Genomic DNA, 24,907 nt, shown 5'->3' on the forward strand with positions numbered 1-24,907 from the left:
TCCCACTGCATGAGAAACTGAGTACTGACCTCCTGTAACATATCAGAATCTTCAATGGCTTTGACAGCAGATTTCTTGGACGTTTCCTGAATTTCTCCACCTATTATAAATTCATCCAGGATAAAATAAGCCTTTTCAAAGTTAAAGATAATATCCAGTTCACAGACCTGGTAGGACAAAAAACAACAACAAATGTTTTGATAAACCTGCAGTGATATCAAGGGAAACATATACCAGTGTCTCGAGCTTTTCAAGTAACGCCCATGTGGCATACCAAGGATAAAAATATCAGGTAGCATGTTAAGGACAGAAAAATTGAACTAGGGAATTGTAGGCCTTTAATAAAAGTAGCAAAATCACATTCCATTAAAGCAGAGCATGTCCCTGGGTAATGTTTAATGTCACAACAAAAGATTTGAGACTCGTTGGAGGAATGAGGCTGCCCAGCTCATATTTCGATCTGCTCAGATGAAAGCTGAGCCCCACTATATTTCAGGCTCAGGGGCCGTGCTTCCTTTCTCCTGCTCTCTGCTCTGTGAGTCAGGGCTCCTAGTTTTAGGACCCTCAGAAGGTCACACTTCAGACCTCAATTGTGCTAATTTTTCTCAAAATTATGTCACAGGCCAGTGGCTCTCAATCTTCAGAATATGTCTAAACCACCCAGAAGCCGCATTAAAACATCACTGCTGGAGTTTCTAGTGCACTGTGCCTGGCTAAGCCTGAGAGTTTGAACCTCTAACGGGGTCCCAGGCGACGCTAATGATGCTGGACATGTGGGGAACCAATGACACTGCCATAGACCAGAACAGTCTGATACATTTGGTCACGTGAAGCAGTGGTAAGACTACTCCCCATAATTCAAATAAAGCTCATTTCCAATTATTTAACCCAACAGCCACTCAGGGACTCTCCTTGCTGTTTCCTTCAACTCTCTGACACCTAACTTTCCATTTCCACACCCTCCTGAAGGTCTGTGAACGACAAGATTTCAGTCCTCCCTGACCCCTACCTCTCAGCAGACTGGAGCTTTGGAAACTCTTCACCAATCTCATCCCTGAAAATTTCCTCTCTCCTGTTCCCTGCCTGTGGTGATCCCATTCAAGGTCTGTCTTCTTCCTCCATCTCTGATGATTTGTCTCCCCTGTCCCCATCCATCTACATTTGTTTAAGAAGTATTTCACATGGGTACTAGACTTATCGGGGGAATCACCTCATAAGGGATATAAATGCCTAATCACTATGTTGTACACCTGAAACTACTATCATAGTGTATGTTAACTGTAATTAGAAAATAAATTCATTTTTTAAAAAAAAGAAGTATTTATGGAGTGCTTGGGACATATCAGGCAAGAGGAAAAAGAAAGTTGCAAAATAATGTGCATAATGCAATTCCATAATGCAAACCCATTTTATTTTTAAAAGTTTATGTCTAGAAGGATAGGTAAAAATATGCAGTACTTTGCAATTTTAAACAATGTAGATAAAAAGAAAGCACAACAGATCAGACACCATGCACATGAAAGAAGGTAGGAGAAGTAAGCAGTTACCAGAAGTTGGAAGAAGCAGGAAGTTGGGAGTTACAGTAGCCTCAGAGTTCAAGGCAGGCATAGACCAGGAATCCAAGATAGGCAGGAACTTCATTAGGAGAAACCAGCAGCCAGAGCTCTGCAAAGTGAACCTGATACTAATGCAAGTTCTCTGAGAACTTCTCATACCCCACTCTCAGAGCAGCTGCCCCTCCCCATGCCTGTGGGGCTCTCCAGCAGCCAGGGGGCAATTAATTTACTGAACCTCAGTTCAAGGGATAGGGGTAAGGTGAAGTGGAGTGCAAAGCCAAAAACACACAAAACACACAGATACACTAGGCATGCACATACACACACAACTTGGATATACAGTTACTATCTCTAGGTCATAAGGGAAATGGATGCACAAATTCTATTGGCATGATAGAGAACATTACCCATGAGCAGCTATTTCACATACAGAAACTTTAAAATTCTACTTTGTGGCTATTTCTTGAGTCTAACCCCAAGGGCTATGTGTCACAGAGTAAGAAGAGAAAACATTTCAGGGGAACCTTAGCCTAAATGCAGGTTCTTCAGCTATTGCCTGATTACTCAAATACTTGCTTTTTTTTTCTTTCAGATACTTCTAATTCCACCTTAAGCACCCTGCCCCAGTACACCAGATGCTCAAACAATTTCATTCCACCAAATTATGCAGAAACACGGGGCTTTTGTGTTAATCAGCACACAAGCCTCTTTTTAAAAAATCATTTTCTCGTGTATCTATATCTGGCAGAAAGCTTATAAAAGGCAGAAAAAGTGATAATTTAACTTTACATTTGATCTTCAAGACTTATGCTTTACTATAATTTGGAGTAAGGGTCTTCTCTTAGAGCAGAATATGTGCTGTAGCAAGAATATTTCTGGTATTTCAATAACTAAATCCTTTTGGATAGAGTCTAAGAAGGACCTTCCCTTAATGAATTCTCTTCTAAAGTAAATACAAAAAAATATCAAGTTATATACAATAAATGTATAAAACTATAGCCTTAACCGGTTTGGCTCAGTGGATAGAGTGTCGGCCTGCGCACTGAAGGGTACCAGGTTCGATTCTGGTCAAGGGCATGTACCTTGGCTGCGGGCACATCCCCAGTAGGGGGTGTGCAGGAGACAGCTGATCGATGTTTCTCACTCATCGATGTTTATAACTTCTAACCCTCTCCCTTCCTCTCTATAAAAAATCAAATATAGATATATGTGTATATATATATATATATATATATATATATATATATATATGATAACCCTAATGCAAGGTATAGCTAAATAGCAATGGACAATTTAGAAAGTATTGTTAACTGCACTGTTCCTTTGATCCTCACAATAGCCCTATGGGGTTAGCAAAGTAAATATTTCTATTAACCTCTTCCTACAAGAAAATCCCCTACAAGAAAATCCCCAAGTGCTCCGAGACAGCAATAGCCACATCTTCTGAGGACATCAGTGAAAACTGGCCAAGAGTCTGAGATGGGGAAATAGGCAGGTCTGGAAATCCCGGAGCAGACCCTTATCTATTGTGAGACCCGGAGCTTCATAGCCTCTATAAACTGGGGTTAATGCTACTTACTGCAAATCGAAAGATTAACTAGTTAATCCTTGTAAATCTCCTTGGAATTGAAAAGTGCTAAAAAAAATACATGACTTAAATCAGTAGCCAGATATTTTGATTTATCTGTCATCAGAAGGTAATATTTTTCCAGTGCTATATATAAGAGAAGCTCAGTACAAAGTTTTCTCTTAGATAACAGAAGGACAAAATTCAAGGAAACCTTCAGAATAACACAAGAGAGAAAGTAAACCAAAAAGCAATGTTCCTGAGACGATGTCAATGAGAGTCAGTATGCTTTGCTCATCACTGTTAATTAATAAGGATTGAACACCTACTGGGCAGATAGCCTTGAACTGCTCTTAGCTGCTCTTAGCTTAATGAAAGATTCATTGAATTTTTTAGTAAATTAAATTTTGGATCCTCCTAAAGGTCTGCCCAAACAGGATGAAAGATTGATGCTAGAGAAATAGGAATTCATTCTGACTCTCCCTGTACTTTAAATGAGCCTCCTGTTACTGAAGGGGAGTCTAATTCTCTTGAGAAAGCCACGTGTTCTGAAGTACCCTCAATTTGGTCAGATAAGATCCAGATCCACATTCAACCCCAGTTCACATTGTCATAGCTGGTTAATCCAGAACACACAACAGGTCAGACCAGAGTGCAGAAATGAGAGGGACAAGGCGAGTCCTGGGGAACTCCTGCAGGCCTTTGCAAAAGGCCAAGCCTGGAGGTTATTTGAAAAGGAAGGACCAAAATGTCAGAATTCATCCGAATGACAGAAAGCATAACATCAAATAATCTCAAATATAAAAATATGCTGTTATGTCTTTGCAGATCTCTCTTTTAAAAATGAAAAAAAAAAAAATCTTAGGGAACCAGAAGAAAGAGAAAGAAAAGTGATCTAGCTATCTTGTTCCTCTATACTGACCAACAACCTGAAGTCCCTGAAGCAATATTTAGGTCTTTTCATAATTCACAAAGGAAAACAGGGGGGAATAATAGGGAGGGAAGGAGAGACAGCAGGAAAATTCTTTCCGAGATCTTTCCAGTACTCAGCCTATAAAAAGAGTTGTAACAAATCTGATAAAAACCCACCCAATACTGTAAATGTTGCCCATTCCATTAAATGGAATACAGAAAACTCTTGTGGAAGTAAGTGCTCCTAATAACACAAAATAAAAATCTTCAGTGAGCAAGAAATCATTTCCCAAATCATTTTCCAAATCCAATGACTACTTGGATTGTGAACTACTTTAATTGTTTCTGGGACAGTTGCTAAAATATGGTCCAGAGCTGGTTACAAGTGTTGAAAAAACAAAGTCAGTCCTAGGTCATGATCGTGAAAGACTTGCAGTTCAATGGCCAAGCAAATCCCGTGCAAGTGAAGGATAATACCGGGCTGGCCCATGTGGCTGGAGCACTGGGTGTGTCAGGGATGTTAAGAGAGAAAAGTGAGAAAGTGGGAGAAGTGGCCTGGGACCAAGGTTTAGAAAGCTTCAATAGCAGGCTAAGAAGTTTGAATTTTAGATGGAGAGTGACTGAGGAGGAATGTCACCCCGAATCGGTGCTTTGTAAGGAAGATGGTAACCAATAGGCCAGGTGAGAGCCAGAGATGAGGTTTCAAAGAGAAGCAAAAGTATGATCCCAAAAAAGCCTAGACTAGTAACAGGAATAAAGGAGAGGAATTTTAGCCTAGTTTTAATAGACAGAGGCAGATTGTAGTATAAAGGTTGGAGAAAGCTGAAAGGATCCTGAGACACAATAAATTCGATCACAATGCAGAACAGAAGGTGAGTTTAGTTCTTGTTGCGTTGAAGACTAAGATGATTGAGAAGCCCAGGAAGAGCATCTTCAGCAAAGCAAGAAACAGTCACGTGGTAACAGGTTTCCAGGAGAGAAAATCAGGCAGACACACCAGAGAGGAGGAAGAGCAGCAGGGCATTTAGGGAGCAGGTGGAGGGAGGGATCTCAATGGAAGAAGCCAGGAGGGGCCATCAGCAGAATTCAGTGTCTTGGCAAAATAAAAAGGAGCAAATTTAAAGAAAGAATCGTGGTGAGCAAGGGTTCGGTGCTGCAAAAGGTTAAGCAAGTGAAGATTTAAGAAGAGTCACTGGTGTCGGCCACTAGGGAGGGGTGGGTGGTAACTAACTTCCTTGGAGCCGCAGAGGTGGAACCCAAGCTGTGAGCTGCTGTGGAGTGAATGAGTTCAGCGGGTTGGGCCACCTCACGTAAGACATTACTGGGGGGCAAGGAGATAAAACAACAACGTGAAATGAAAGGGTATTATTGTTGTTGTTTTCATTCTCATGTATAAATAATATTAAAGAACATGTGTAACTTAGTAGAAGAAGCCAGAGAGAGACTAAAAGAGCAAACGAGAAGAGAGATGACAGTCCCTGACAAAGAAGGAATCCTTCACAATTATACTTTAGTGCATTAAACAAGGTCTCATGTGTTGTGGTCTGAAGACAGGGACACCACCTGCTTTGAAATCTGCCATTTAAGAATTATAGGAAGTGGGGAAAGCCTTCTGCTCTGATCCTTGATACAAATGCAATTCATATTTTACACTTGAGAGAGAGAAGGAATGTGACGGAGGACAGACTGAAGTAAGAGCTGAGATGGAGACCTACTGATTCTAATAGACCAGAACAACTTACATTTCCAAAGTACTTGTCCAGCAATTCCACATAACGATGCACAATCTCTAGTGTCAAGAGCTCATTGTCCTGACTTTCTACTGCACAGCAAAAGTATAAGCTAGCATACCTTGAAAGGAAAAAAAAGTAAAATATAATGACCCATTAAACAACCTGAAGGTGGATTTTCCCCAGTGAAGATGCAGTTACCTCCTGCTTTCCATCCAAGAATGTAATCATTATTCATCACATCCCATATCTCAAAATCATAGTCCTGTGTGTTTCTCCTATGGGTTTCTCCTGTGTGTCTCTTCTACTCAAAATACTCTTCCTTACCCCATTTGTGTGGCTAACTCTTCCTTGTCCTGTTGCTCTGAGCTTGGGTGTCATTTCTGCCAAGATTGTCATTCCTGTCATCTCTGACTGGATTGGACGCCCCTGCTATGCATCCCTGTGCGCCCCCTTCAGAGCATCAGGTCTCTTCATTGTCCATTTCATGGCCTGTCTCTCCCACCAGATCAGTGGTTCCCAAAGGCAGGGTCTGCCTTGTTCACTGTTGTATACCCAGTGCTTGTAATATCAGTCGAGAGAACCACTGAAGCCTATTCTTTATATAATGATTTAAAATACAACCAAACCAAAAATTTTAGAAAACCAGCAGGTGGAGAGTATAGACAAGCTTCTTGTCAGCAAACACTAAAATGTTGTCCTTGGATCCCACTTTCTGGTAATTTAATCCATTAAATGTAGTCTGCAGAGGTTACTCTCTTTCCCCTTCAGGTCTTATAAACACTCCTAGCAAGAGCCTTTCTAACGTGTGTTCCTTCTGGAAGTTGCATGAAGATGCTGGATGCAGGGTCATGTTTTCTGTGTTCTGATCCTGGCTCGGGCATCAGTTATCTAGGTCTAAATGAGCAAAATTACTCTATCTCTTGGGGTCTCAGTTTCCTCATCTATAAATTGAGGTTTCTTCTGAGTATGGTCTTCCCACACAAGCAGGTACAATAAAGAGAGAATATATAAGATTTAAAGCCAGAAAGATCTGAACTTGAATTATGGCTCTGCCAATTACCACTCAATTACTGTGAGTAGGGACTAATTACATAAGCTCTCGGTGGCTTTAGTTTCTTCATCTGCAAATATGAGCAATAATAACAATAAAGAGAGTTTTCCATCTCTGCAGCACACTAATCTGCATTTCCCATAATACTTATTACTAACTGAAAAATTTTTGTTTACTTAACAAATGAGTAAGTGCCATGAGAGCAGGAATGTCCTGTGTCCCATTTACTACTGTATCCGCAACCACTAGGACAGTGCTGGGAATACAGTAGGTGCTCATAAGGCTTGTCTTGGATGCCAGCATGCATTATCAGCCTGCAGATTAAGTACCTAGACTCTCTCCTGGCACATCAAAGGCCTTTCAATAAATGAGCGTTCTTTCCTAGTTAGTCTATGGGTACAGTTATTTGGGCTCCAGTCTAAAGATTTCAGTAAATGATGAAATTGTGTTGCAACCTAAAATGCTCAGAATTAAACAAACCAAAGCAGTAACAAAAAATAAATTCAGTTCTCATAAAGTTACTCACACCTTTTATAAACAAGTTTTAGTTCCTTCCAGTCGATAAAACTGCTCATCCTCTGACCACGAGAGAGCACAATCTGAACAATCTCCCGGGTGATCTTCTTCCTTTCCTTGTCAGAGAGAGTTGTGTACCATTTCTGCAGCCGTAATTTCCCTTGTCGACTGAAAAGCAATATGAAATGTATCTATAACAAAGAAGGGACAGAGAAAAAACAGAACTTGGTCAACCAAATCATTCTATGTAGACACAAATGTTCAGTGGCCGGGTGTACAAAGGATTATAATTCTGAACCAATGAAAAAAGGCTTCCAAGCCTGAAAACAATGCCCTCTCTGAAATTACTTTTAGCCCAACAGAGAAACAAAGAAATGTAGACACCACAAAGTTTATTTATATTATAGGGGAAAGATAAGTTCTTTTTAAATTCCTCTTATGAGTCACAAATGCAGGATAGGGAGAAATATATATCAAGGAAGTACATAATTCTTTTAAGAACACATTAAATTTGTCCTTCACAAGCAAAAAGAAAATGTTAAGAACAGTGGAAGAGTTTACTTTAAAAGTTATATCCTAGTTCCATATCACTACTATAGACACACAATGATAGAGAAATAAAGAAGTAAGGGAAAGAAATGAGGATGAAGCAAGGGGTCAGAGTGAGAAGGGGACCATATTTTGTCATTAAAATATTTTTATGGTTTTTTAATTGATTTTTTTAATATTTAATTTCTTTATTGGTTAAGGTATTACAAATGTAATTGATTTTTTAGACAGAGAGGAAGGGAGAGGGATGGAGAGATAGAAGCGTTAATGAGAGAGAAACATAATTGATTGGCTGCCTCCTGCATGCCCCCCACAGGGGATGAAGCCCGCAACCCAGGCATCTGCCCTGATCAGGAATTGAACTGGTGGCCTCTTGATTCCTGGGTCGATGCTCAACCACTGAGCTACACCAACTGGGCCATATACTGTCATTTTAAATAAAAGTTGTACATACTTAAGGTGTACAACATGATTAATACATGTGCATAGTGAAGTGATTACTACAGTCAAGCTAATTAACATATCAACTCACATAGTTACAATTTTTGTGTGTGTAATGAAAGCACTGAAATATACTCTCTTAGGCACTCCAGCATTCAATACAGGGTGTCCCAAAAAATGTATACACACTTTGAATAATTATCAATTCCAATGGGTTAAATCTGAAAAGAAAGAAATATGAACTGAGTTATCAGATTTTAATAGTGTATACATTTTTGGGGGGACACCCTGTATACTGAGAACTAAAATAATTAATATTTTAAACTTTTTACAAATACAATATTTAACTCCTTTTATTGAAAAGGTTTGGCTCTGAACATCATGGCATAAGTCATACTAACTCAATAGGTGGCAATGTCTGAGGGACAAAAGAAACCAGGCTTTCCTCAGAGCTTCCCCTACCCCCAACCTGTAGAATAAGGTCTTCTTAATAAACTATCTCTGCCTTAGAAAGGAAACATATGTTTTAAGAAGGTCTTGAAGACCAAGACATGGCAAATGAAGGGAAAGCAAGTTACAGAGCTCTATATGCCTACTAGCTTTAAGAAAAATTACCTTCAGTCTGGAATTTTAAATATTTTACTTAGGACACAGCATTTTCTTAAATACCAATTTCACTATCCGAGAAGGTATAGGTAACCCAATAATGCAACACAATTACTATTTTCTAAGAATCATATTAAGAAAGGTGTTTTTGCTTCTAAGGATATCTATATATATAAAAGTGTAAGCAACCATTACGACCGGACAACCAGCTAGTCGCTATGATGTTCACTCACCACCAGGGGGCAGACGCTCAATGCAGGAGCTGCCCCCTGGAGGTCAGTGCGCTCACACAACCAACCTCCTGTGGCCAGCCAACCTCCTGCGATCCCTCCCCCAGGCAGGCCAGCCTGATCAGGACTGGGCTAGATGACCCCCATCAACCCCAATCACCGGCCAGGCCGAGGGACCCCACCCATGCACAAATTTGTGCACTGGGCCTCTAGTATAATCATAAAAGTGGCATTCTAAAAGTACAAAGCTGAACGGTAACAGAATAAAACCTCAGAATTCTAAAAACAAGCCTCTTTTTGGATCATCACCAATGGATAAGAGTATTACATCCGATGTTTGGTGAATAAGCAGATTTTTGTTAGAGAAATGAAATCCACACATTTTCTTAATTGTTCACTTTGCATTTCCTGACAGAAAGTTTTCTTCTTCCCATTTAATCTAATCTCTTCAAAATCAGTCTAATCTAAATCAGTTAAAATTAAATGGATTTTCCCTGATTTTATCTAGAAAGTGTATAAAAAGACATATCACTATCCTTCGAATAACAGCTAACTTTGCAAACTTGAAGACAGCCTTTAAGTATAGCCTGAATCTTTTCCTTCCAGAGAAATAACCCTGGTTTCATGTCTTCTCCTTCTTGGTTCTATTTTCAGATGTCAAAGTCATCACGGTTGCAATTCTTCCATATTTCTCCATAGGCCCTATGTTCCTTTTAATTTGGGGCACTCAGACCAATGCCAAAGTCCCAGCAACGGGCTATAACTATTGCTGAGTTGAATTGTAGAACACTTTCTAGTTCCTCTATTTGCAACCTTCACTCAAGAACAGGTGCCTATCTTTTTAAACATGGATCAACAATGGAGAACAATAAACAAGGAGCTTTTTTTTCATTCTAACAACAAATTCAAAGGGAAAGGATAATCAGGGACATAATACACGTATCCATGAGCCCACACAAAATATATAAAAATGCATTCTATATTCAAAAGAAGCAACAAATAGGTTCAAGTTTATCCAGCAATTGCACTGCATAAGACAGTGTTGAAAGACTTGGATCTCTCAGGTCCTACTCTGGTGCATGGTGTCTGTTACATCTCCCCCAGATTTAACAGCTCGAGAGACTCGGCAGAATGAATCCCAGTGATTCACAAGAGTCATCACCTCCAGCAATTGATTTCATCCAATTTATTAATTTAGTCCTTCAAGGCAGATGTTTCAAGAGGTTAATCAAATGCCATTTTTGATTAGCATTAGCTTGAGAGCAGGAAAAAAGGCAATTGGGTGGTTTTCTTCAATAATTACAAAGAGCCAGGTTAAATTCGAGTTGACGTCATCAACAGACTTCATCTGACTTCAGAAAACAACCACCGGACATTTCCTTTCAATAATGTTGCTGAGAAGAAAGGGGTAATGGAGAGACTGGTAATACTTGCAAACACCAACTCCAGAAATATCCAGAAAATCCAATGAAGTTGATTGGGCCAGCTTGACTTCCTACATTTGGCCAAAATGCTCTGGCCTCAACTGGGCACCCTGCTGCACCAATTTCTCCCATCCCTGTCCCAGAAGGAACCACTTATGTCAGCAGCCCTTTGGAGGGGTCTGGTTCTGCCCCACATGATCCCTCAAATCCAAACATGTAAAGTTAATCCAAGCACTCCTTGTCCTCAGAGTATCCCCTACAACAATGCTTGACCTTACTGGGCACAGCCCAAAATTCTCACCTTGATCCAGAGCAGAAACTGGCTGTTTTCTTCATCATATATTTCTGAAGCATGTCTAGGGAGATGATATTAAGCCTTTGAAGGGAGCACAAAGCAGACCAGTACCAATGTATTTGGGCTGCTGCTCTGAGCCAATATATATATTTTTTTACTTTATTTTAATTTCTTTTTTTTCTTTTTTCTTTTATTTATTTTTTTATAACTTGAGCCAATATTAATTAGCATCTTCCTTCTATGTTTTGTTTATTTTTTTCTCTCAATTTTATTTTGTATTGGTTTCAGGTGTACACCTTGTGGTTAGACAATCATAAATTTTACATAGTGTTCCCTGGATAGTTCCAGTACCCCACCTGGCACCAAACATAGTTATTACAATATTATTGACTATATTCTCTATGCTGTACTTTATAACCCTGTGACTACTCTGTAATTATCAATTAGTACTTCTTAATCCCTTCACCTCTTTCATCCACCCCCTAACCCCCTTCCCTCTGGCAACCACCAGTTTGCTCTCTGTATCTATGAGTCTGTTGCCATTTTGTTTATTCATGTACTTTGTTCTTTGGATTCCACATATAAATGAAATCATGGTATTCGTCTTTCTCTGACTCACTTATTTGACTGAGCATAATAACCTCTGGGTCTATTCATGCTGTCACAAATGGTAAGATTTCATTCTTTTTTATGGCCGAGTAACATTCCATTGTGTAAATGTACCACAGCATTTTTATCCACTGGTCTGTTGATGGACACTTAGGTTGCTTCCGTATTTTGGCTATTATAAAAAACACTGCAATGAACATAGGGAGGCCTATATCTTTTGAAATTAGTATTTTGGATTTCTTTGGATAAACCCCCAAACGTGAAATCACTGGGTCATAGGCAGATCCATTTTTAATTTTGTGAGTAAACTCCATACTATTTTTCATAGTGGCTGCACCAATCTGCATTCCCACCAACTAGCATCCTCCTTCCGGTTGAAGATAAACAATGAATGCCTCCAATAGCAGCTTTGGTTCTTAATGTTTGAAAATCTCCCTGCTCCTGACCTGAATCCATGTAGTGGACCCACAACCAGCTTCCAAAAAGAGGGGTATCCAGGACTCTTTCATGTCCCAATACTGTCACACCATGAACATCCCCTTTTCAGAACTAGCTTATATTTCAGGATCCGAGCTGCAAATATAAATACACAGACTATGTCCCTTTCCTCCAATTCCATCAACCTGACAGGTCCTTCCTTTAGTGGTCGGATCCCATGATACATCACTTAAAGGACCCTATTGCTAGGGTCCTTACCAACTTTGCCCCTTTTCCAACTTCTGCCACCGCTGCAAATTCCCAGCCCAGACAAGCCCCTCCACTCTTGTCTTTGCTTCTCTATTAAGACAGCAGGCACTTTGCAGATCGGTACAACCATAAATCTATGCTGGTCCAGCTCAGCTGAATCACCAGTGTTACTTAGAAACTTTCCAGATACCTCTTCATGTAAAGGGTCACTAAGCAAAACCCCCTTTTATTTCCTACACAGGTTATTCCAGGTCACCACCCAAATCCCTCATATTCCCCATTTCCATCCTCACTCCCTAACTCTCAGAAAAAAAAGCCAAGAGGACAAACACCATTCTGTGGGATTTCCCAGCTCCTCCCACACCTGGACACCCATATGCACGAACTTGGTCACACCCACCCTCAGCTAATTTATTTTCTTCCTCTGTCAGGGAGCACATCATCTCCTGCCCTGGCTTTCAACTCTCACCTACCTCTTCGGGAACACAGATTCTCAGTCTGACACTGCCAGTCTCGGCCCCTCTCTTTTGAGACTCCTCACATGTAGATGTTGAATAACTAACCCCCTCTCATCTTGAAATCAATGGCCTTCTCTAGAATTCCAATCTTCCCCAAAGGCGACTCAGCGGTCAGTCTCAAGTGTCCAAATGTGCCCATGCCTATACACCCAGTAAGTCTACTTTTAAAATATTTCTTAAGGCTGTGCCTTAATATGAAGATACATATTTGAGCATTAGATGTTTACTGCAGGTCTTTATAGTAACACAAACACACACACACACACACACACACACACAAAAAATAAATATATAAAACTGAAAACTGCCTAAATTGCCAATAGCAAAACAAATTTAAATGGTATTTGTTAAAGGATTTTAATAAGTGATAATGCCTATGGTATAATGTTAACTTTAAAAAATCCAGAATCTAAAATAGTACACAGGCCTGGCCAGTGTGGCTCAGTGGTTGAGCGTCAACCTATGAACCAGGAGGTCACAGTTTGATTCCCAGTCAGGGCACATGCCCAAGTTGCAGGCTCCATCCCCAGTGGGGGGCGTGCAGGAGGTAGCCAAGCAATGATTCTCTTTCATCATTGGATGTTTCTATCTCTCCCTCTCCCTTCCTCTCTTAAATCAATAAAAATACATATATTAAAATAAAAAATAAAATAGTACACGGAATATTATAGCAACATTGTAAAACTATACTTGCATAGAAATTATATAAAGGAAATACACTGAATTGTTCATTATGTTTATCTTGGAATAGTTGAATTATAAATGTTATTTTCTTCTTTGTACTTGCCTGGATTTTCCAAAATTCATATATGTGATTCTATAATGAGAAAAAATGCTTAATGAAAATAATAGCAAGTTCAATAAAAATCAGTCAACATTCTATCTGAAGACCAAGTGCTATGCAAATGTCCAAGTGCTTTGAACAAAGACATTTATACCTCAAGGAAACTGCTCTCTACTCAGGAGATCCTGTGGTTCTGTAACCAGACAGACTGGTTCACAGCCTATCTCCTGGCCACACGATGATGGAGGTAGGCGGAAGCATAGAGAGCAGGTAAGGAATGATAAAAACTATCATGGTTGCTGTGTTCGGATGGGGGAGCCCTAGTAATCATTTTTCTCTAATTTCCTAACAATCTCTAATTTCAGAACAATCACATATATTAAGGGTATGTGTTTCAAGAAACTTTTGTTTCAGTTGCATGTACTTCTACTGGGTAGTGGTGTAAAATGCATTTTTTTGTGGTTTGTTGTGGCTAAAAGGAGGAGGAGAAGGAGGAGGAGGAGGAGGCAGAAGAGGAACAGGAGAAGGAGGAGGAGGAGGGGGAGGGAGAAGAGGAGAAAGTCATTTGCTTAAGCCTTCAGGAATCTATCCTATTACAGACTGTACCAGCATTCCCATGATGGAAATCTGAGCTGCCAGACTGCAAGTGTCCCTGAAGTCATTTATATATGTTCTTAGCATGAAGGTTCATTGACAACCTGCCAGTCCTCAAGTTTAGTAACTCTCTGAAACAAGCTTGTTACCTGCCAGAAATTAAAATGTCAGCTATTTCAAATTTTTTACATGCCATCCAGCCAAAATGGTGTATATGAACCCCTGTTTCAGATTAAGCCCAAGGCATGCCAGGCATCCATCATGAGGCCAAGCCACATCTAGGTCTGGGGGTAGAAGACAGTGGAGCAACTTGGTGGTTAAGTGGAAAGACTGTGCTAACAGGCAGTTTGAGAGCTTGCATTTGAATCCTGGCTCTGTTGTTTATGAGCTAAATAGACCTGGAAAATCACCTGATCTTTCTGGACCTCAGTTTCCTCACCTGTAAAATGGGGATGACAGTAGTAATGATGTCAGTAATGCTGAAGGATGTAATGTGCGTGTCAACTTCTTAGTGCATATCCAGCACAGAGTGAGCTCAAAATAAATGCTTGCTATCACTAATATATCATCCAGAAGACTGTCTCACCATTTATACTCCCATTTATCTTCATTGGGATAAGAAAAAAAACCGTTGCTTCCTCCTTGTGAATCACTCTACTTCTCCTCCATCACCTTTCACCAAATGGTTCCATGTTCTGATAGGAAGTGTCCCTGACAGCCATTTCACAGGTACCCAGAAAAGCATTCTGCTGATTTCTTTGGGTGACAAACCATTCAATTTCTAGCTGACTTGCTACCTTGTCTCCTTAATCACCTGGCCTCATCAATCACCTTTCCAATGCTTAAAGAATGAGTTTACAGACAACCCAAACTTGCAGGGAAGTCATTGAAGTTCCTCTCTTTCTTTTGACTGCTAACCAATGGTCTTCTAATCAAGGATGTATTCATTCTAAGTTCCCTGTAAGGTGTTTACTTTAAGGTTCCCCATTTTTCATTCATGGGCATGCATGGTTCTAATTTATCTATAATTGGGTGGCAGCAGTTACTGTTTTCATTTTCACTGTTCACCTCCCCTCCGGACTCTGCTTGAACTGCATCACTCCTCCGTGGGGACCTTTCTCTCTCTTCCCCCATCGGGTTCTATTCATGAGCAGGTGGCCCAGTGGGAATTACAGGGCAGGTGTGGCACTGAACCTGCTGTCTGCTTCCCTTTCTGGGTTTTGTATCTGTGAAATGAGACCGCAAGGTCACATATCAAATACTTTTCATGGGCGAGGCAGAGGTAGGTAACATTTTAAATGAGGGTAAAGGTTCAGTGTAATACAATAGGGTTGGAAAAGAGAGTCAAACTGTAAATCACAAGTTCCAACTAAAGAAATAGCCATAATTCAGCCATAATACGGTGTTGCCAAGAGAAAAATATCAGCCAGTATGGCCAGGTCTTCCAATTTTTTATTTCCAAAAGAAGCCTGAAATCTGAATGGTTATGTAAAACACTGGAATTGTTTAAATGCTGGGAATCAATAATCCTATATAATAAAAGCATAATATGCTAAGTGTCCGACCGATCAGTCGACCATTTGGTTGACCACTCGACCAGTTGCTATGATGCACACTGACCACCAGGGGGCAGATGCTCTGACCGGTAGGTTAGCTTGCTGCTGAGGTCCAGTGATTGGGACTGGGCAAGAGGACTGGACATGCCCTGAAGCCCTCCTGTGGCCCCTTCCCGGCTGGCAAGCCCTCATAGACCCCAATTGGGACTGGGTGAGATGGCCCGATCAGCCCTGATTGCCTGCCAGGCTGAGGGACTCCATCTGTGCACAAATTCTTGCACCGGGCCTCTAGTAACAGTAATAATAACACAACAATGTTCAAGCAAACAAAGCCAATTGTAAGTTGGTGGTGGTCTGCACTCTGCCTTTGGGCTCAGGTCTCATTGGAAACTCCTGAGTTAGATGACAGCCAAAGTCCCTATTTCACAAACATCATTCTACAGCTTTACTGCACTCCATGGCTTTCCCCTTTCTGTGGTTTCTGTTTGAGGAAGTGGCCCTCTGGCCCAAGAATATTGCTCCCACCTCTCAGCCTAATGTTGAGATCAGAATCTCCTAGTAATCCTTATTCATCAAACTTTATAGGTTTCTTTTTTCCTCAAGATTTCCCGCTCAGGTTTCTGTTTCCACAATAAAGGGAGAGAACATTTATAGGGATAATTAAAATCTAGACAATCCCAGACTCTCCAGTCTGGCTTGTTATATCAACCTTTTTCCTGAAATAAAATGTTGAAAAGCAGACACATTGGCCAACATATTTCAGTTCTTTTGCCAATCCTTGCACACCATCTGGTGGCAGAACTATCTGCTTATAACAAGAGAAATGCTCAGTGAAGAAGGAAAATCAGGTGAATTGGATGAGGAGGAAAGAGCTGGGAAGACTAGAAAAAGAGGGACAGTAAAGTGAAAAAGAGGAATGAGGTGGAAACAGAAGTTATGAACAATTCACAAATCAATTTGAGAATTAGCTAGTGGCCATTTATGAAAAACATTAAAGAGCCTCTTGTAAAGAAAATTCCGCATAACATAGTCTGTTATCTTTCCACCTGTATGCACCACAGGGTTATTGAAGGAAGGTGGTTAGATGGGTAGTTATACTGATAAAACGGGATCAGCAGCTTGTTGGGAGGTGAACTGCATCACCTGAAATTTATGGGCTGAAGTCCTAACCAACCCCTGCCCCCCAGTATCTCAGACTGTGACCTTGGTCATTACAGGTTAATATGAAGTCAAACTAGAATAGGCTAGGCCCCTAATCCAACAGGGCAGGTATCATAAAAAAAGGGGGGAATTTGAACACAGATATGCTCACATCGACAGCACCCTGTGAAGATGAGGGCACAGCTGAGGAATGCCCAAGGTGGCCCGCAAAGCCCCAGAGCTGGGAGAAAAGCACGGGGCAGATTCTCAGAGGCCAGGGAAGGACGCAGCTCTGCTGAAACCTTGATGTTGGACTTCCAGTCTCCAGAACTGTGAAAGGATGGTTAAATCACTCAGTTCCTGGCATTTTATTACAGCAGCCCTAATGCACAACTGGTCTCTGGCACTGAATGTTATGTCTTTTTTTTTTTTTAATTGCAAACATCGTCATCATTGTTTTCTAAGTTTACAATTCAAAACCATAAAACCAAGTCCTCCACATTCCAGAGATAAAGTCAGCAGATTCCATTCAAGTTAGCAAATATTTATTCAGCGTCTAGCACAGTGAGGTATTTAAAATGAAATAATCCACCCAGCCAGTGTTGCTCAGTGGTCGAGCATCGATCTATGAACCAGGAGGTCACAATTCGATTCCCAGTCAAGGAACGAGCCTGGGTTGCTGGTTCAATTCCCAGTGGCGGTTGTGCAAGAGGCATCTGATCAATGATTATCTCTCATCATTGATGTTTCTCTCTCTCTCTCCCTCTCCCTTACTCTCTGAAATCAATGAAAAAATATTTTAAAATGAAAAATAAAATGAAATGAAATAATCCCTCATACCTTGACTCATAAAATGCTAACATTAGAAAGGACAACAGAGCTGATTGGGTGCAAACTGCCTCCTCTTAAGATAAGGACATGCAGACTCAGAGAGCTGGTGGCTGGACCCTTGGTTGTGTAGTGAGCAAGCAGCAGATTTAACATGATCTCCTGGCTCGCAGCCCAAGGCTCTTTGTACTTGGCACCTTAAGCCACTTTTTGTTTTCTGGCAAAGCTAAAACTACCACTTTTATTCATTTTTTCCCATGTATGCAAATAATTATAACCAGGCAAGTCTTATGCTAACACCAGAGACCTACTCATATAATGGTTGACATGTGTTGAGAGTGTTCCACTTTACAGGCACCCCATTTAATCTTCATTAAAATGGGTAAGAGGTAGGTAATACTATTACCCCCATTTGATTGATAAGGAAACTGGAGCCAAAGACAGTTAAGTACTTTGCTCCGGGTCAATCAGCTAGAAGGTTCCAGATACAGGCTTTGGTTCTAGAGCCTGCTCTTTGACTATGCTACATTGCCTCTCTAAGGAGGAGCAAAGACAGACTTGGGCACCAACTAGACTGGCTTCACCCACCTTTAAAGTCAATATGATATTGAACAATCGTTACAACTAGAAGGTATTATTTTTTTATTTAGCCAATTAACTGCCATAAGCGTCTATAGATGCAAGTGGAGAAACTTTTTTAATTACATTCAAAATATCGTGGCAGTTAACTGGTTAAATTCATTGGAGTGACATTAGTTATTAAGATTATATAAATTTCAAGTACATACTTCCGTGATACATCATCTGTGTATTGCATTGTGGGTCCACCGTCTGAAATCAAATCTTCTGTCACCATATATTTGAAGTTCTTTACTATCCCTCCACCCCTCTTCCCTCTAGTAATCACCATACTGCTGTCTGTGCCTGAGTTTTTGTTTGTTTTTCTTGTCTTTTCATTTGTTGCTTTCAATCTTATATCCCATATATGAGTGAAATCATATGGTTCTTGACTTTTTCCATCTGACTTATTAGCATGAGATTTATTCAGTGGATCCATCCATGTTGTTGCAAATGGCAGTATTTCATCTTTTCTTATGGCTGAGTAGTATTCCATTTTGTGTGTGTGCGCACACACACACACACACACACACACACACACACCACATCTTCTTTATCCAATCATCTAGCAAAGGACGCGTTGGTTGTCTCCAAGTTTTGCCCACTGTGAATAATGCTGCAATGAACATAGAGGTGCATATATCTTTGTGAATATATGTTTTCAAATTATTCGGATAGATATCCAGAAGAAGGGTTGCTGGATCATATGGTGTCTCTATTCTTAATTTTTTGAGAAGCCATCATACTGTTTTCCACAGTGGCTAGAGAGTATTTCTGGAAGATCTCCCCACCCTATCCAATACTAAGAGTTTCTGTGCCAATTTTTTAAATGAGCAAAAAGGAACAAAAGGCCTGTGCTTACAGAGATTAAGATAGAAGAAATATTCAACTAAAGGTAATAATGACATTAGCACTGAATCAGTCTGGGTCACTACTATTAAATATATAATAGCAGTGACAACAAGATGGGTGAAAAAAGCTTTAAGCAAAGTTTACTGGACTAGCAATTTTTTGCTAGCAGTGAAAAATAATCTGAAGCCTTCTATGTAGTTGAACTAGATCAAACGTGGGCCCTTGTCTCTCTTATACAAATAAGTGCAATGAGGAACTTGAACTTAGAAAAAAAATGGATTGGATATCTCTACCAAGGGTGTATAATGCTATGGAGAGGAAGAGCCATTACTTCCTTTGAAATTATAAAATAACTTCAACAGGCCCTGTATTGGTAGGAGAGTCCCTGGGGTGGGAGGTAAGGAGAAGTATGGCAGGAAAAGAGAGGAAGAAGGTATAGTTGCTGCCTGCTACACTTTCTTTCTTACTGAAAATGTATTCAGTTTTACCTTTCTTCCTGTCTTTCCTTATTTATTTCATGTATTCATTTAGCCAGTATTTGAATGTCTACCATGTACCAGGCACTGTGCCAAGAGATGAGGACACCACCAAGAACAGGACAGGCAAGTTCTTATCCTCATGGAACACACATCCTAGCAGAGGGAGATGGACAATTAAACGTAGAATTACATCCAAGTATGCTGTGTTAAAGCAGAAGTAGCACAAGCAGCTATGGGAAAATTAAATAATCTTGTCTAAATTTATCAAGGAAGTCACTTTCAAGATAAGATTTGAAAGATCAAGAGGATTAGCCAAATGGAAATGAATAGAGAAAAGGGAAGGTAGGGCTAAATAAGAATGATCAGGCCAGCCCTGGCCGGTTTGGCTCAGTGGATGGAGCATTGGCCTGCAAACTGAAAGGTCCCGGGTCAGTGGTTCTCAACCTTCCTAATGCCGCAACCCTTTAATACAGTTCCTCATGTTGTGGTGACCCCCAACCATAAAATTATTTTCCTTGCTACTTCATAACTGTAATTTTGCTACTGTTATGAATCGTAATGTAAATATCTGATATGCAGGATGTATTTTCATTGTTGGCAACCCACAGGTTGAGAACCGCTGTCCTGGGCTCAATTCCTGTCAAGGGCACAGGTCCAGGTTTTGGGCTCAATCCCAGTGGGGGATGTGCAGGAGGAAGCTGATCAATGATTCTCTCTCATCATTGATGTTTCTATCTCTCTTTCCCTCTCCCTTCCCCTCTGAAATCAATAAAAATATAAAAAAATAATAATACAGTAAAAATAAAAATTCGTATTAAAAAAAAAAAAAAAGAATGATCAGGCCAAGGAAACTGTAGATAAGAAAGTCAGGAGAGAAAGGATACGGTGTCTTCAAAGAAATGAGAAAAGCACATATGGCTGGTTGACTGGAGAGGAAGAGTGAGGAGAAATGGCAGATGCAAATATAAGGATGGTCTTATAAGCTACAGTAAGGAGTTTGGACTTTGGGCTAAGGGTGATGGGACTGAAGAAGCATTAGAAGGGGGTGGTACATGTAAATGATGACTATAGTGGCTTCCATCCGCATGTAGCAGTGAGGACTGAGAGAAGTGGAGGGATTCTAATCTATTCCAGTAGAACCAATGGGACTTGGTGAGCTGTGGGTGTGAGAAGGAAAGAAGAGTCAAGAATAATGCCCAAGTGTGGTGGCAAATTTTCTGAGTCAAAGATCCCAGGAGGACTAGGAGGTAAATGAAAGGAAAGAAAGCAGTCATGGTGGTGGCAACAGGTTTGAATACTTTATCAGATCAATTTAGAGTTCTCTGAAATGTAGAGTCTGTCCTCCAACAGAGGCTTAGAATAGAGTGAAGCTGGAGGAACATCCTAAATTATTGGTTCCAATCCCATATTCTTAAATGGGAACACTGAGGCACCAAGACAGGAAATGACTCATTAGGACCACAAAGGAAGTGAGTAAAATTGGGTGTAGGATCCAGGCCCTACAGTGCTTCTCGTGAAGAACAGTCAAACATTTTATCCCTTCCCATTACCTCCATAAAGCAAATTTGTCCAACTTGGTGAGAAAGGTTAGTTTGTCCTGGGTTGCTTGTCAATTCTTTTTAAGTTCTGAATTAATTAAAAGAGAGCATTTCAAAATATCCCAGGAAAAATATATAATACTGTGTAGATTGGGGGGAATCTCAGTATTTTCCAATAATGAACCATTTTCAATACTAAACCTTGTAATCAGCAATGTTTATATAAAAGGTCCCAGTTAATCTTAGTTTAACAGTGTAAAAAAAAATTAATAGTGATTATTTACTAGGTCGTTTTAAACACTTGACAGTTTTTCAACATAAGGACATCTAAACGTATTTTCTTATAGAATGTAATGTAAAATTATTAAGGGTCTGTTGCCTTTTTGATTCCTAGTAATGAATCCTACCTTTAAAAAATAATGCCATAATTAGAAATTACATTCTTGGGCAATATGTGGACTGTATTAAAGACATAGTAGTTCTTAAACAACTTTAACAGGACACTTGTTCCCTCTGCATGTCTGACTCTAGAAGACCATGTGGGAAATCTGAAGTAACTACAAGAGAGAAGAACCAGGAAGATGGAAGCATCGGCTCCAAAAGAGAATGAGTACAATTTCCCTGACCTGTGCAAGGCGGAGTGAAGAGCACAAATGTGGGGTGCAAGGATGTCCTTATTCGAACTTCAGTAGAACATTGAATTATGTTCCACCCTGCACTGCATCTCTCTTTCCCAGAGGATGAACAATGGTCCTTTAATAATAACTAGAGGCCCGGTGCACGAATTCGTGCACCAGTGGGGTCCCTCGGCCTGGCCTGCAGGATCGGGCCAAAACCGGCTCTCCGACATCCCCCAAGGGGTTCTGGATTGCAAAAGGGTGCAGGCCAGGCCGAGGGACCCCACCGGTGCATGATCAGGCTGTGGAGGGACTCGGGAGGTTAGCCAGCCAAGGAGGGACTGCGGAAGGGGGGCGTGTCTGGCCCATCTTGCTCAGTTCCCATTGGCTGGACCCCAGCAGCAAGCTAACCTACCAATCAGAATGTCTTCCCCCTGGTGGTCAATGCACATCATAGCAAGTGGTTGAGCAGCCTTAGCATGTCATTAGCATATTACACTTTGATTGGTTGAACGACCGACTGGTCGACCAGACACTTAACTTATTAGGCTTTTATTATATAGGATAATAATAAGTTGTGATCACAGTCAGGTAGAGCTAAACATGGAGAACTTCCCTATTGATGCCTGGGTTCACACTCTTAAATTTAAGTCCCTCCCATGGCTCTGACATGACAAGACAGCCATCAGCAGTGGCTGGGCACACATCACAGATCCTCCTGCAGAGCCATGCTGCCAACGTGGCAGTGTAACAGCTAATTAACCTCACAATGCACCCTCAAGGGGACAGGCCAGCTCTGCCAAGGCCATCATTTTCTGTCTTCCAGTTTTCCAGGTCACTGATTATGGGAGAATAAAAAAGACCAAGATCTTCTTAATCAAATGAGAGGAAGGGGAGTTTTGAAAGTAAGGATATTAATGGTGAATCTGCATATTGTGTTGGTATGCCCATCTTGAATATGAAATCTTGAGAAAAGACTTAACTTTGCAACAGTGCTGTATGAAATGAGAAGCCCAGTTCTAATTAGTTGAAATCCACCTTAAACTATCTGCTGAAATTATATGTGCTTGAAATTCATCTGTAAATACTTTTAGTCAAGTGGAAAGAACCTGTGAGAAAACATTCAGAGAGAAACAAGTTCAGAAAGAACATGCCCCTGAATGGCTCAACCCAGAAAGGCCAGCGTGGGCCCTAACCGGTTTGGCTCAATGGATAGACAGTCGGCCTGCGGACTCAAGGGTCCCAGGTTCAATTCCGGTCAAGGGCATATACCTTGGTTGCGGGCACATACCCAGTAGGGAGTGTGCAGGAGGCAGCTGATTGATGTTTCTCTCTCATCAATGTTTCTGGCTCTCTATCCCTCTCCCTTCCTCTCTGTAAAAAAAACAATAAAATATATTTTTTTTAAAAAGAAAGAAAGAAAAGCCAGTGTGGAATAGGGGCCTTGGAAACCTGTTGGTGGGTTTAGGAAGGAAATAGTGACTGCTACTTCTTTAATATGTATTTATGGACAACTTCCAGAGATATTTCTGAAGATTGTAGCAGAAAGTCTTTACCATGCTAAACTTCTGATGTCAAAACAAAATAATTTAGTCTCGGAATGTATTCTGCAAGGTAAATGATTAATCAGATACTTCAGATGTGTATCCAATACCATTCTAAATGAACAGATATATGCTAATGCCTCATTGTGGTTCAGAGCTATATCTAACTTCTTATACTTCTGCAAAAATGTGTTTTGGTTTCCCACATGCTGATCTGCAACTGTTTTGCTTTGAGGTTTCAGTGAGTTGAGGTTTCACACCCCACTCCCCGTCTTCTGGTTTATTCATTTTACCCAAGTAGTATACATAATTTAGTTATAATTTTTGTCAGGGCTTTTGCAAATAATGATTTTGAGGTTAAACTTGAATACTTTCTGGGCCTTCACTAGTCTAACTATACCAGAAACCTCTATTTCTAACAACATTTATTGCTCAAGTACAGAATCACAAATGTTACAGAAAAGTTGGAACTGTACTAAGTAAAGGTTTTCCAAATTACAAAGAGGAGAGAGAGAGATAGAATGTGAAGCTTTCAACTTTTAGAAAAATAAAAATAAGGACAGACTTAAACACAAACATTAGAAAAACTGCATAACTCTGTAGCAGCATGCCTGCCAAGTTAAAAAGAAACCAGACAGGTTCCAACTGAGCAAATGACCACAGGCTTTCATTATTGTTACTGCCAAACCCCTCCCGGTATTCACGCCAGTAAATGTGAAATGCATGCCTGTGAAATTCATGGTCACATCTCAGTGTTTGATATGAAGAAAAGATTATTTTTATATCATTTCAGTTATGTCTTTTATATAATTTACCTGATTATTTTGAAATTATTTTATGTCATTTAGCTCTGCTTTATATCATTTTTGCTATATACAATTTTACATAATTTTAGATTCTCCCTTTTATTCTTCTTACTTTTAGAAGGTAACTTTATACTTTAAGAATTTATATTTAGAATATATGTAAATTCTTTTTGTGTGTTAATCCTCACCTGAGGATATTTTTTTTCCCATTGTCTTTTTCAGAGAAAGTGGACAGGGAGAGAGAGAGAGAGAGAGAGAGAGAGAGAGAGAGAGAGAGGTGAGAGATAGACATCGACTGGTTGCCTCTGGCCCTCACCCAGACTAGGGGTGGGGAGCAAACCGAAACCCAGGTATGTTCCCTTTACTGGGAAAAAAAACCTATGACCTTCAGTGCTTGGGCCTACACTCTAACCACTGAACACATCAGCCAATGCAGGAATATATGTAAATTCTTTATATGTACGTGATTAAGATTGTAAACATTCTTGCCCTAACCTGTTTGGCTCAGTGGATAGAGCATCGGCCTGCGGACTCAAGGGTTCCAGGTTCGATTCCAGTCAAGGGCATGTACCTTGGCTGTGGGCACATTCCCAGTAGGGGGCGTGCAGGAGGCAGCTGATCGATGTTTCTTGCTCCCAATCCCTCTCCCTTCCTCTCTGTAAAAAATCAATAAAATGTATTTTTTTTTAAAAAAAAGATTGTAAACATTCTTTTTTGAGCCCCAATCATTTGAGATATTGCTCATGTTCACTTTTTTATAATATTAGAAGAAAAAAGTAATAGTATAAACAACACTGCAATGGTTCTCTCAAGGCATGGCTTCAGGAGACTTATTTTTCTCTTTATTTACATTTCTG

At 40.3% G+C, this 24,907-nt stretch overlaps 1 protein-coding gene across 1 annotated transcript in view; it reads right to left on the reverse strand.

Moving 5' to 3' along the window:
• The window catches only part of AP1S3 (adaptor related protein complex 1 subunit sigma 3), a 54,132-nt gene that overhangs the window by 9,561 nt on the left and 19,664 nt on the right, over positions 1–24,907 (reverse strand). The window contains exons 2-4 of the mRNA XM_070422240.1: positions 7,348–7,526; positions 5,778–5,886; positions 30–167 (exon numbers count right to left, since the gene is read on the reverse strand). Of these exons, the coding sequence (XP_070278341.1) occupies positions 30–167; positions 5,778–5,886; positions 7,348–7,526 (426 nt within the window). The remainder of the gene's footprint in view (positions 1–29; positions 168–5,777; positions 5,887–7,347; positions 7,527–24,907) is intronic.

This window comes from Myotis yumanensis, unplaced genomic scaffold (genome assembly GCF_028538775.1).
Source record: "Myotis yumanensis isolate MYYU_CA2020_CCGP unplaced genomic scaffold, mMyoYum1.0.hap1 SCAF_8, whole genome shotgun sequence".
Taxonomy (NCBI): domain Eukaryota; kingdom Metazoa; phylum Chordata; class Mammalia; order Chiroptera; family Vespertilionidae; genus Myotis; species Myotis yumanensis.